Raw genomic sequence first — 13536 nt, forward strand, 5'->3', positions numbered from 1 at the left:
AACCACAACGAAGCCTGATATCTCCTTTGTTGTGCTAGAACTTTCTCACTTCCTTGAACACCCTAAACATACTCATCTCCAAGCTGTTTACAGAGTCCATCGATACATTAAAGTGCCCTTAGTCAAGGCAAGGCATTTTCTTTCCTGCTGCTTCTCGGATTCAATTCAAAACTTTGCCAAATTCAGATTGGGTTGCTTGTCTTCCTTGATTCTTTACTAGTTCCCTAGAAATCAAAGAAATAGCAGACCATATCCAGACCTTGTCCGGCTCAGCTTAACTTATTAACAACTAACCCTTTCCTTCTCTTCTTCTCATTGGTTGTTATTGTAACAACTTTGACTTTGTTAGTTGTTGCAGTTCTTTTCCCACTTCTTGTAACCCACTCCAACTGTGTATATAAGCTTGTTAATCAAGCTTAATTCATTAATGAAGAATCTTTAGTCAAACCTATCTTTGATTAATACATTAGACAACTTGAATAGGATTTTGAACAAATTACCAAAGATGAACCTTGACTTAGTAGTTTAGATATCTATTATCTCATAAATATTATGGCTAAGTATTTACTTGTTTAAGGCTTTAAATTAGATATCTATTATCTCATAAATATTATGGCTAAAAAATTTTAAAAATACAACTTTAATCTCATTTTTAATCAAATATATTTAGTGAAAATATGATTACCAACCTAAAGAAAGGAGCATGAAAATCTGAATTAGAATTGTAATCACATTCTTGAACAACATGTTTTTGCAATTCAGTCACTTGTAAATATAATAATTCATTCAATGTTCAAATATAAACCATTAAAATATATATTACTGCTAGCATAAAAATATTTTGCAGATGGTAATTCTTAAAATAAGATATTTTTCCCAGTTACAGCCAACAATCTACCCAGTAAAAATAAAAGTAAAAAAGTAAAAAAGAAAAGAAAAATACCTGAGACTCAGCAATAGTGGCACAATTATGGGAAGAGAGAGCACTAAAGAGGAAGATGTCTACGCGAGCCAATTCTTGCTTCTGCCTTTCTGCGAGCCAATTATATGTGGCGCTAAAGAGGAAGACGTCTAGGCGAGCCAATTTCTTCCTTCTTCCTTTTGATTTTATGTCGAGAAATTTACTTTAGGGATTTTAAATTCCTGAATTGAAAATTGAGAGGTGCGGCGGTGTGTTCTAAATAGAAAGACGTATACGCGAGCCAATTTTTTCTTCTTCCTTTTGATTTTCTGTCCAGAGATTTACCTTAGGGATTTTATCTTTCTGAATTGCAAAATGGGAGGTGCGGCGGTGTGTTCACATTGTTAGATACAGGCTTGTAATATGTGGTAAGAAAATGTATTAGGGTTAAATTAGTAGATAGTAAATTATAAATTTAGTATTAGAGTAATGTATATTAGTATCAGTATACTATATGATATACTAATATATAACTTATATTTTTTTATAGAGTATAAAATACATTATAACATTATAGTTACTTTTAATATGTAGTATTTTTTTCTTATTTTGATAATAATTGCTTGAATTATATAAAATGATAAATATAAAATAATTTTCTTATAGAGTATAAAGTATTTTATAATATTATAATTATTTTTAATAGGTATTATTTATATAATATAAATAGTTATTAATAAATATATGTGAAAAATTCGGTTATACGGTCTGGTGGAATTTAAGTCCATTTGTAACGAGATACCTCATTTATTTGTATACCTTTTAGGGTTTAGGGATTTTTGCTTTATTGGTAGGTATATTGAGTTTTTGTACTTAACCTCCCTTTTATACTGTGTTGGGCTTTTTAGTTCATTTAATATCAACTTTTCTCTTTTTGATCAAAAAGAGATTTAAAGGATCAAAAAGTAAGATAAATGGTAGTAGATGAAATTAAGAATATAAATTTAGTAAATAAAAGTGCCCTAATCATTGAATTAGAGAATAAAAAAAATGCGATTCCTTAGATCACCATCAGCAAGATTGCAAATGAGTTGACCTACTCGAACCTCGGCTTGATAAAAGTTCATATGAATTCGTTTATTAAGTTAAATAAGCCAAGCTTAAGCTTAGTTTACGAGCTCAACTAGAAATGAGTCAAGCTCGAGCTTACCGGCTCATTTGAGTTTGCAAATGCTCATAAGTGAGCTCGATTAAAATTTCATACCTATATCATATGATTGTTATAAAAAATTCAAGATCATGTTCTAATTTTGCATCTAAGAAAAAGGTTAAGAGTAACATCACTAATTGTTATATAACTTTTAATATGATTAATTAAATAATATTTCCATATGCTCTGCTGGCCAACAAGTCTTCTTGTCTCTATCAGATTCATCCTCATTGCACAAATATCAAGAATCAAATTCATAACATCTTCATCTCTTGAAAGAGTTCGCATATCATGATGGCTAGCTTAATAATTATTAGAGTTGAATAGTAATATTCTATAAAAATAATTCTTGTTAGTGCCAAAAAAATCATAAAATTGTAGTGCAATGAAAAAAACTGTTTAAAATAAATCTTACTCTACATTATTCTCTTATGTATATTCCATAAATGCAGATTCAAGAATCAGTCTTTCCTTGGCAATAACCTCAGTTAATTAGTTTCCATACTCTATCCAAAAAGGAGATCTTAAAGAGAATGAAAGTTTCTTGTACTTCCTTGTAAACTTCTTTTTGGTATGCACATCATCCAAGTCTAAGTAAAATTCTTCAATGATACTGTAATAAATTTGACAAGTAATTAAAAGAATTAGAATTACATATTATTTCATAGTGAACCTATAAAATAAAAATAATGAACCAACAGTTTATATTTAATAAATCAGCATAAATTTTTTAATGAATCTTGCAAAATAAGCTTAATATGAATATACAAGAGTTACATAATGAACCTACAAAATTAACACAATATTTTCATAACATGTTCATCAAAAATTGCGTTTATATAACACTTATCAACAATTTTTAAAATATAAAAGAAAAGATTTGCATTTATGTAACATATTCATCAAAAATATTTTCACTTTGATCATTTGCGAGACCATTTATAACTTGAATTGATGGTATTTCAGGTTGAGAAAAATTTATTGAGCCTGTTCAGCTATAGCAATACTAACATATGCACCTATATCAGTTTCTATCCCAATTTCTTTCTCTTGTAGGTCATATGCACCAACATCTTTAGTAGGAAGCTGACCACTTTCATCTTTTTCTTCAAGAGTGACGCCCAAAGAGAACGAAGGAGCAATATCACCTTTTACTGCAAGGTGTTTCTGCGTCTTACTGATTGTTTTTTCAAGTTTCGCCACTGCATCAAGAAAACTTGGATCATTAAAAAATTCATATAATTTTCATTATGTTTTCCAATATCTGTATCAACTTCTTCCTCTCCTTATGAGCTTGAAACATTACTGATGTTTCATATATGAAAGTGAACATTTTCTTCAATATTCCACTCCCTTGATGTACCTATCCTATCTCTCACATTATTTCTCCAAACTCAACCACTACTTCAACAATTTTCTTTAGGATAGTAGATACTTTCTCTATAGGCTCCTATAAACATAAAATTTTATTCATTAATAGTAATGAATATAAATATATAATTTAATAAATATGTAGTGCAGATTAAATGAACCTAATTGTTATGAATAATTATACAAAGATAGGTTTATACTCAAATCTTAAATAAGATTTGTAGATTTAGAAATTTCAACTCTTTGGTATCCATCATCTTCATTTCATCTGCTTTCTTTTCATCATTTTTAACATTTTTTATTCTGTCCACAACATTTTCCAAATCCACCTGTTTGGAGTTCTTCTTTGACTTTCTCCTTAACACTTTGAGCAGTCCAGCAAGAGAGCATTCGAAACTTTCCACTGTGATCATTTGTTACTTTAAATACAACTCTGTCTAAGTAAGAAAGTTGTTCATTCAAGAAAAAAATTAGAAATGAACCTAAAGAACCTATATGTATAAAGTAATGAATCTATATGTATAACCTAATGAACCTATATGCATAAACTAATGAATTTTTCATTGTGATCTTTCTTGTTCACTATTTTATCAGTCTTATTTCTTGTTATAGGACTACCGGAAGTCATAACCCATCTTCTCCTCCATTCTTTTTGTAACTAATTATATTCATTATTGTTGTTGTCTCATTTAGCTTCTACAATGAATTTAGGACTATAAGGAATATTTAATATAGAAACTATATCATTCTCAATTAGCTTAACTTCTTCTCTCTAAAACTAAAGCGCACCTACAGAACTCGAAATTCTCCACAATGTATCTATTTAACTGTCCATGACATTCACATAGCATAGATTTCAAAAGGTTTCCAAAGCCAATGTCTTCAACTGTTTTACATTGTTCCGGTAATAACCTCTTTCATGTTTTAAACAAACTAGATGGAGACATTCTGGTTGGTAGGACAGATCTAATCTCTTTTTTCTTTTTTCTAGGTTGTGATTTAGATGTCTCCTTTGGCAATGTTCTTCAAAAATAGAATCAGTGTCCTTATTTGATTCTTCTGCAACTACTTTTCTTTCCTTTATCAATCATTAAACGTGTTTTGTATCTCGTATTATGCTCTTGAGTTTATTGTGCAATAACAACTTTTCTTTTCTTAATATTTTCACTCACATCAGTAGAGCAGCTTGCTTTCATTTCTTTTATTGAGCATGTCCCTTCTCTTTTCTAACAATATCAGTAGTTTTCTTTTGTTGAGTTTTTATCTTCTTCATAACATTAGTTAGAGGAACATGCTAATTTGTATTATCATTATCAAACTCCTTAATTCTAGGCCTCTTTTCTTTTCTTGTAGATTCTTCTTGCTGAAATATTTTCTTTGAGATATTTTTTCTATCCATTTTGGTCCTGCACAATAATAACTATTATTAGAAATAAAAACTAATAATGTTGGAATATAATTCATTAAATGGATTTTATTAATAATGAACTTTATATGATTAACAGACGAATATAGAAGTTTTATATAATGAATATGTTATATGTGTATAAAAATAAATATGTATTTATATGTTCTAATAAATAGGTTCATTATCTTCAAACAAGAGGTTTATCACAGTATAACATTAGGTTCACCAAATGTTTTTATAAGCGTTGAAATAACAAATTCACTATTCATAAGTTATAATGAATAGGTCATTATCTTCAATCAATAGGTTCATTAAAATAGCATTTAAAGTTCATAAAATATTTAAGACAGATTCATTAATCATATGTTATGATCAAAATATTTATCAATGTATGACTTGAATTTCATCAAATATATAACAAAAACTCATTTTTATAAACGAATAAAGAACAAAATAATTAAAATATAAAATATAAAAATAAATATGCATCCGATGTTTATAACAGTATAATTTTTACATAAAGCAAACAATATATTCATTATTAATAAAATCTATATAATACATAATTTTTTCAGTTATAAATTTTAGTTTTATAATATTTAAACTATATGTTCTTTAATATTTTTAGCATGTTATGCATGCAGTATAATTATGTTGTTTATTAAAATGCTATTTCAAATGAATATAACTATTTTTATAAAATAACGAGATTTGCATAAATTCTAAATCTAAAATTATTGAAATAGAAATTAAAAAAAATGAAAAAACAAATCAAAAGTTACAGTAAAGAGAGCAAAACAAAATTCATATATATATATATACTATTTCGAGTATAATATCAAATCCATCGGCATAAGAACTATTAAAATTATTACTAAGAGCAAAACAAAATTCATTCAGAAAATTCATCAAACACCTTAAGTGCATATTTAAAATATCAGTTGTAATCATCTAATTTTTTTTACTACAAATCAACAAATCAGAAACCCATAATCTTTTTAAAATTAATACATGTAACAAAGATGTATTCAAATAAAATTAGTTTCTCAAATATCCATAAATAAGAAATTCATATCACTCACCATTTTTTAAAAAAATAATAAAGAAAATTTATAGTCAACTATAAGAAAGCAAAAATTTTGACAAAAAAATTGGAAGAAAAGATTTTTAACCATAAAAAATATCTTTTTGAAACAATTTTAGGACTAATGCTAACCTAAAATGCATAAACAGACTATAGTTTGGGCTAAGAAAATATAAAAAAAAAAAATTGTTTGAAAAAAATATTTTAACATCTTCCATTTATGGAGCTTTTACAAATTCTTACCGCAGAGGAATTTCCTGAGCAGAAATAGCCAAGTCTTGAAGAATAAGCTTCTGATTGGCAGAGCAAGTCATTCTCAACTCCTGAAGACACGCTGCTTTCTCCTTTGCCAAAGAACTGCTTCAATTCGGCAGCACTTGCTATGCTGATCTCTTCTTCTAGGTGGAGGAGGTTCTTTGCAATTGACACTGGGAAGATATATGTTAGCCTATCACATTCATATATTTTAAGCGTCTTCAAGTTTTGCAGGCCGACTGGTCGCACATGAGATCCTGGAAATGTATACAGTCTCTCCTCATCCTTTTCTGCAATTATATGCTCAAGTTGTTTGCACTGGCTTATATCAAGTGTTTCTAATTGCACCAAACTTTCAGCAAGCCACGGTGAGAATATAGATGTCAGCTTACTGCAACCATCCAACTTTAAATAAGTGAGACTTTTGAGGTTTACATGGTGAGTGGGCCCCTTCCATGTACACCTCAGTTCTGGTACATATTCCAAATTCAGGGTCTTGAATAATGATAACAATTCCTTCTTGGGTTGATTAAGTCCGTCAAGTTGGAATACCTCTTGCACACTCTTGCAACCATGAAGAACCACTGTTTCCAGATTTTCCAATACTCTCCATAACTTCATTGGGAATTTGGTTATCATACCATAACATACAAACATTTCAAGGGTTTGCAAGGAATTGTTTTGCCTATGTGTATTTTTCTTAAATTTGAGAATGCAGCTGCTGGCCCTTGCTGCTTCTTGGTACTGGTGAGGCATTCCATGCTGCATAAGAAAAAGCTAAGGGAAATTAGATGATTAAAGCCCCTTTGATCTATGTCTGGAGTGATGTTCTGGAAGCATGTAGCATTTTCTTCCAAACGTAGATCATATGCATTCCAAAACAACTCCTTGCATGCATTTACTGCGGATACACTACTGTAAGGAATCAAGTCGATGGATCTTGAGGCTGGATCTCCATGTCTTGATGGATAATTATCATCTATGACACCGTGATTGATTTGCATACGATACCTATTCAAATTGGGGAAAGCAAAGTCCTTAGGAATTTGATCATCTCTGATGTACAACCATAACACAGCCAAATGCAACAGTTAATTCAGCTCCACGAAACTAGCATTGCTTGTTTGACTGCTTGTTCCTTCAACCTCCCAATTCGTAAAGCTGGAGACACCAATGTATAATTCTTCAAGTTTGGATAACTTCTGAATTGTGTTTGGAAGAATTCGCTCTAGTTGCTCACAACAGGTATCTAGTAACCTTAAATTACTTAGTTCTCTTATTTCCTCTGGCAATTCTTTAGCAGAAGAACCATGGAGGTTAAGGATCTTAAGACTCTTTAGCTTTTGAAGTGAAGTAAGACCCATGCCACTCCCACTTGAAATGAAACAACTGATCCTGAAATATTTCAGCTCTAGTATCTGAAGCTTTGCTAAGCATTCAAGTGATTGCATTGAGATAAATCCATGGACCAAAGATAACACTTTCAGTTATTGCATTCCAGTGAAACATGTAGTAGGAATATTTGCAGAACCTTCATCTGCACTGGTACAACCTTCTTCTGTAGCACTAGAATCTTCTTCTATGCTGAATCTTTTACCATTTCTACCTAGTAACAATAATTCGAGCTTCGGGCAATTCAATCCTTCAGCAAGTTCTCTCATGCCATTATCCATCAATGAAATAGCTCTGAACTGCAGCTTTTCTGTCCTTGACAACTCATCCAACACAATACCAGCTTTCAGCTTAAGTCCATTTTCCATGTTGAATCCAAACCACAAGGCAAAATCGCGAACCGTGTCATGCATTTTCACATGTTCTTCCTTCTCCGTTTCTAGTAGCATACAAGAAGCTTTGAGGTCACCAATTGATTCAAACACTTCGCTCCTTGCCTCCTCTATTGAATGAGCATCTTCATACAATCCCAAACCAACTGCATATCCAACCAATTCCTCGGTAGAAATATCATAATCTTCAGGAAACAGAGAGCATATTAGAAAACATAGCTTGGTTTCTTCACGATGCAATAATCAAAACTTCAGAATGTATAGGCATTGTCATCTTTGTTAACATCTCCAATGTCTGTAAGTCTAGACATTTTAAGTTTTCGAGATGCTAATTGCCATCCTCCAAAATTTTTACCTCTTAAGGCCCTTCCCACTGTCACAATTGCTATAGGCAAACCCTTGCATTCTCTAGCCACTTCCATTGCCACATTGGTCAAGGCAGAGGACTCGTTAGATAAACCTGCATTCTTTTTTAATAGAGCCCATGCTTCACCTTCTGTTAAAACATGCAATGGAATCTGTCTTTGACAATCCATAGAAGTACATACATGTTGAAGACGTGTAGTGAGAAGAATTTTGCAACCTTTGTGGTCATCACCAAATGGGATCCCTATATCCTTCAAGTCGAGATATTTCCAAACATCATCTAAGATTATTAGAATATTCTTCTCATTCTTTAACCTTTGCCATATCCGGCTTGCTCTCCCATCTTTACTTTTTTCCTGCAAATACAAGTACAACTTGTCTGCCAATTGATCTTGAACTTGTATGATGTCTTGAGCCTGGGACACCACAAGCATCAGAACTTTATCAAAAAGCTTCAATTCATTGGCTTGCTTCCCTACTGCTTTCACCAAGGTGGTTTTCCCCACCCCTCCCATTCCATGCAGTCCTATCATGCTGACAGCGTCATCCCTGAGAGATTCCACAATCTGTTCCAAAGCTAGTCGTGATGTCTCCGATGGCATAAAATCCTTGGACAAGAATTCTATGCACGGGATAGTAGCATGGTAGGAGACTCGTTGAAATTTTCCCTTTTCTTGCAGCTGGACAAGATTAGTTGTCTTCTTAGCCATTCTTCTGCTGAGACGGTATTGCCAAATCCAATTAGGACACCACTTAATGAAGCATCTCTTCTCTTTCTGTATTTCAAGTTCCAGGCACTTAATATCTTCCATGGCTTTGTTTGTATCTGCTAGCCATGCCTGCACATCCTTCTCAATATCTTCAGCATTCCTTAAGGCTGCATCAATATCATTTTGAACTCGACTTTGTGCCAGAGTCAATTTTTCTTCTTGCTTCTTAAGGTCTTCAATAAAGTTGCTGAAACAGAACATATAACGAAATTGGTGTATAACTGGCTCCACCAAGAGTTCTGCAACCTTTGCACCAATGGAAACACCGAAATTCTCAGCAGCCATTTCTGTCAATCTGAAATGAAAGAAAACACATGTGCTTTAAAATAATAAAACATAACAATAAGAATAAAAAGATTTAAAAGAATTAAAGCAATCCAAATTAGTTGCATTCGTGCTTCAGTTGCAACAGTAGAGTAGCACTATGATAAATTGCAGATATTTGTCAAAGTCCATAGTGACAGAACTGGAAGTTTGAGCAACAGTCTGGAAATCGTATCAATAGAATAAGGGTGAGAGAAATTGATAACTCTTAACAATTAGTTACTACTTATTGAAGAATACAGCAATTACGACCTAAAATTTTGCATATCAAAACTTAAATCATATTAGTTAGCTTGTCATTTGATTGCTTAGAATTTCCCCTAAATTGAAATGAAGTAGATAACAATTAATGGCATAACCTACTGCATTTTATGGATTCTACCAACAATTTAACAGCATACTACTAGATGATCATTGACGCTCACCACAACTGAAAAACAGTACTGAAACAAACATATATTTAGCATGCAGTAGGTTACTTGGTTAATCTACAGTTAAGATTTAAGGAATAAGGTGGAACATGTAAGAATTTAAACAACATACTTATTCTAACAAGCTTTCAATCTGTACAAAATTTACAAAAAGAACCAGTAACTTAGTGGTGTGTGCTTTTACCTCTGCTGAAAGTGACAGTTGCAGTTGATATGAAGCTGATGAAGAAAATCCAGAAACCAAGACCCAGTAGCTAAGTGACTATAAGTACAGTGTGCAATGTATAAGCATTTTTTTGTTAAAATTTCTTGCTTCTGGGAAATTAATTAATGGTGGAAAGGAAGACCCCCAGGTCAAGATTCCAGTATTCACCTAATAAAGGGCCATCTCTCCATCCCTATTATTTTATCTTTCTAAGCCTAAAATATTTCCTACTTAATGATCATCAATCATGTGGCATGGAAAATAACAGGTCAGCCATAATTCATACAGAGTGACCCGTAATTAGCTGAGAGATAAGATAACTAAAGAATATATTATTTTAAGTAATTGTTTTGTGCTAATCACATGTAAAGCCTAATAGAAAGACTATTTTATAAAAATAATTTTTTTGGCACTATGTAAATTTTTATTTTATAATAATTTTAAAAAGTTATTATTTTTATTATGCAAGTTTAAATAAATTACCTTATATAATTTATAGTCTATTATAATTCTCATAAATAAAAATAAAAGTTAGATTTGTAATAACCAGAGTAATTTAATTGATAGTCTTTTTTATAATAATTTGATTAATATTTTTACTTTATTCATGTGTGTTGTACAGTCCACGATTCATTATAACTTCTAATGAACTAAAATAAAATTTATATTTGTGCTAACGAGAGTAATTTAACTGATATTCTTTCTTATAAGATATTTTTTGAAAATTTAGTTAATACTTTCATTTTGAGAATTTAAAAAGTGTTTTTATTCAATATTTATAGAGTATATAAAAATTATTAGTATTTGATTAGATGTATGGACGGCTCATGTGTAGACTTATTTATGAGGCTACACTCAAATGAGATGAATCAGGCTTTGATGGTAAAGCTTAATCAGATCTAAGTGCGTAAATTATTTTTAATATATAAAAGTCGAAATTTGAAACGTTTTTTTATCTAGATATATAATTTTGATAATCATTCTCAATTATGATATTTTTAAATTTTTATTATAAATGTTTAATTAAATCTCAGTCAAATTATATATATATATATATATAAAACAATTTTTTATTATTTTCAACCTCCAAATTAATTTTAGTTAGTTGTAGCGAAAATAAAATCATATTTTGTCAATAAGAGGTGTAGTTTGTTTGAAAAATACTAAATATTTTATCTTTCTGTATCTTATTTTTTATTGATATATAATATTTTTATAAAATTATCTCTTGATTTTAAAATAATAAGGGACAATTTTATAAAAATATCATATACCACATTAAGTAGATAAGAAGTGAGATAAAAAAGGTGGATTATATAGTATAAGCTTAAATATAAACTTTTCTTTCTAGCTTAACTAACTTTCAAGTCCGAATTTTGAGTATGGAGCTGTTTTAAAACTTTTAAAAAAGTGTTTTACTACCCGTAAGGGTCTTACCCGGCACACTCTAGATTAATTCTAAATATAAACATACAAAAAAGAATTAAACTTTTTTCAATTGAAATTTGTGTCATTTTAGAACCTATAAATACATTAAGAATAATGCAAATAAGATACTGTAATACCCAGAATTTTTATATATTTAATAATGAGTTTTTATTTAAATTAATTTTAGCTTCATTTTTATTTGGTATAATTTGAAATGATTTAATGGAAATTTTAATATTAGTCAATTGAATGAGTTATTTTTCTATACCCAATTAATTTAAAATTTTAAGAATTAATTAAGTAAATTATTTGAGAAATCATTATATTTTGGTTATTCGAATTTTCCCCAAATGCATATTTATATAAGTAAAATTATATATTGAAAAATTTTGAAAGAAATTGTAAAGGATGTTTTTATAAAATTTTTTTTGGAGAAATTGGTATTTTAATTAGCCAGTCGTATTTAATTTTAAGTTGAAAAATATCTAGCAAATTGGTTATTTAATTTAATTATGGGTAGGACTTAATTGGAGAATTATTTTTGGATAAGGATTAAAAGTATAATTTTATTTTTATGGGGTTTTAATGGAAATTTGTGAGTTTGGTATTTTTGTAAATAAATATGTCGGTCAGGGGTATTTATGTAATTGTGTATTTTCAATAATTCTAATTTGGCCCAAATTAATTAGTTAAGGGTTTAATTGAAAGGCTAAGGAAAAGTTTAGGGGTTAAATTAGAATTTGCTGGATGAAATTGTAAGTAATTAAGAAAGGTGAGGGATCAAATTGTAATAAGAAAAATTTCAGGGGCCTAATGTTGATATTGAAAGGAAAGAAAAATCGAGAAGGAAAAAAAGAGGAAGAGAAAGGAATCGGGAGGAAGCTTGGGACGCCGGCCCATGGCGATGGGGAGGCGCCTGTCTGGGGCTCTGGTGACGGCAGCCAGCACGATGGTAGGCGGTGGCAGCAGGGGCCAGCGAATAAAGCGGAGGACGATCACAGCAACTCACCGCTGTAGAAGGAGTTTCCGACGACCATTTCGAGCGATTCTGGTCTCAAAATGACCAGTGAGGTGCAAGCCTTCTTTTCCGGCCTTAATCGCGTTGTGGGATTGCCGGAAAAGAAAGTTGCAGCGAAGGGAAGTTTTCATCAGCAGCTCGATTTTTAAGCTTTTCTGGCCATCTCCGAAGAGGCTAGGCTGATCAGAGCTCATCAACGGACTCTCCTCAACTCAAGCTTCGCATTGGCACCAGTTTCGTGGCGATCGGGCTTCGTTTGTGAATCGACGGCCATCGGAAAATCAGAAGCGGGGATCGTCATCAGCGCGTCGTTGTGAGTCCGATGGTGTGTTCGGATCGTAGATCGGACTCCGGCGGCCAGAGGCGAGTCGACCGAGCGATCGAGCGTCTCGGTAATTTTCTCTGGCCGTTGATCTTGGAAATTCTTTGATTTTAAATTTATGTCTATTGGTTTATGTTGAGAATTGGATGATATTTGTGAGTCAAAAATAATTGTCGGTCAGTTTGCCTGCCTCGTATTTTATGTTGTGTGGCGGAGTCGGAAAATAGTGAAGTTTGGGGATCCGACTCCCGTTGTTTGAATTGTTGGATATTTGAAGTATTTTTCTGGCAGGTCCTGGACCCGTTTTTACGAGGGGTAATGTCCGTGTTGTAGGGGAGGTTTTGCCGGATTTTCGGTAGAATTCTTCCGAGTCGAGATTCTTAGACAGTCAGTCTTAGGAATCTAGGCCTAGGATTAATGGTTAATTATTTCCGCGTTTTGATAAATTATTTTCCATTACTAGATAATCCGTTTGTTTGACTCGCTCCAACCGAGGCACCGGAGCAGAGTTAGGAGGTCGTTAAATCTGTGAGTTAAAGTCATATATCGTTTATACACGTGTCATGCATAAAATTTGATTTGCTACTGTGATTGTTCATTTGCAATTTCAATTATTCATTTAATTATTATTATATGTATAATGCTTTTTAATTACTATT

At 31.4% G+C, this 13536-nt stretch overlaps 2 protein-coding genes across 3 annotated transcripts; both read right to left on the minus strand.

The window, feature by feature from the left end:
* Positions 1-3013: 3013 nt before the first annotated feature.
* LOC125371050 lies at positions 3014-6997 on the minus strand. Of its 2 annotated transcripts, none has more exons than XM_048378863.1 (2): positions 6218-6997; positions 3014-3313 (listed from the first exon to the last, which is right to left on the minus strand). In XM_048378863.1, the coding sequence occupies exons 1-2, from the start codon at positions 6995-6997 to the stop codon at positions 3263-3265; spliced, it is 831 nt and encodes a 276-aa protein (XP_048234820.1). In that variant the 3' UTR covers positions 3014-3262. The 2 variants fall into 2 exon arrangements, with proteins under 2 accessions (XP_048234820.1, XP_048234821.1); XM_048378864.1 differs by having other exon boundaries at positions 3303-4888.
* Positions 6998-7716: 719 nt separating this feature from the next.
* LOC112535460 (disease resistance protein At4g27190-like) lies at positions 7717-10333 on the minus strand. Its single transcript, XM_025158051.2, is given in 3 exon segments — positions 7717-8287; positions 8323-9444; positions 10089-10333. Coding segments are annotated over 2 exon segments (1683 nt in total). The 5' UTR covers positions 9435-9444; positions 10089-10333.
* Positions 10334-13536: the final 3203 nt, after the last annotated feature.

Source organism: Ricinus communis, chromosome 9 (genome assembly GCF_019578655.1).
Source record: "Ricinus communis isolate WT05 ecotype wild-type chromosome 9, ASM1957865v1, whole genome shotgun sequence".
Taxonomy (NCBI): Eukaryota; Viridiplantae; Streptophyta; class Magnoliopsida; order Malpighiales; family Euphorbiaceae; genus Ricinus; species Ricinus communis.

Bases quoted from the DNA above. Each gene is read 5' to 3' on its own strand.
- LOC125371050 (XM_048378863.1), bottom strand. From the start codon at position 6,997: ATGCAGCATGGAATGCCTCACCAGTACCAAGAAGCAGCAAGGGCCAGC. The intron at 3,314-6,217 runs GTAAGAATTTGT...TTCTTGATGCAG, and splicing joins GCTCAGGAAATTCCTCTGCG to TGGCGAAACTTGAAAAAACA.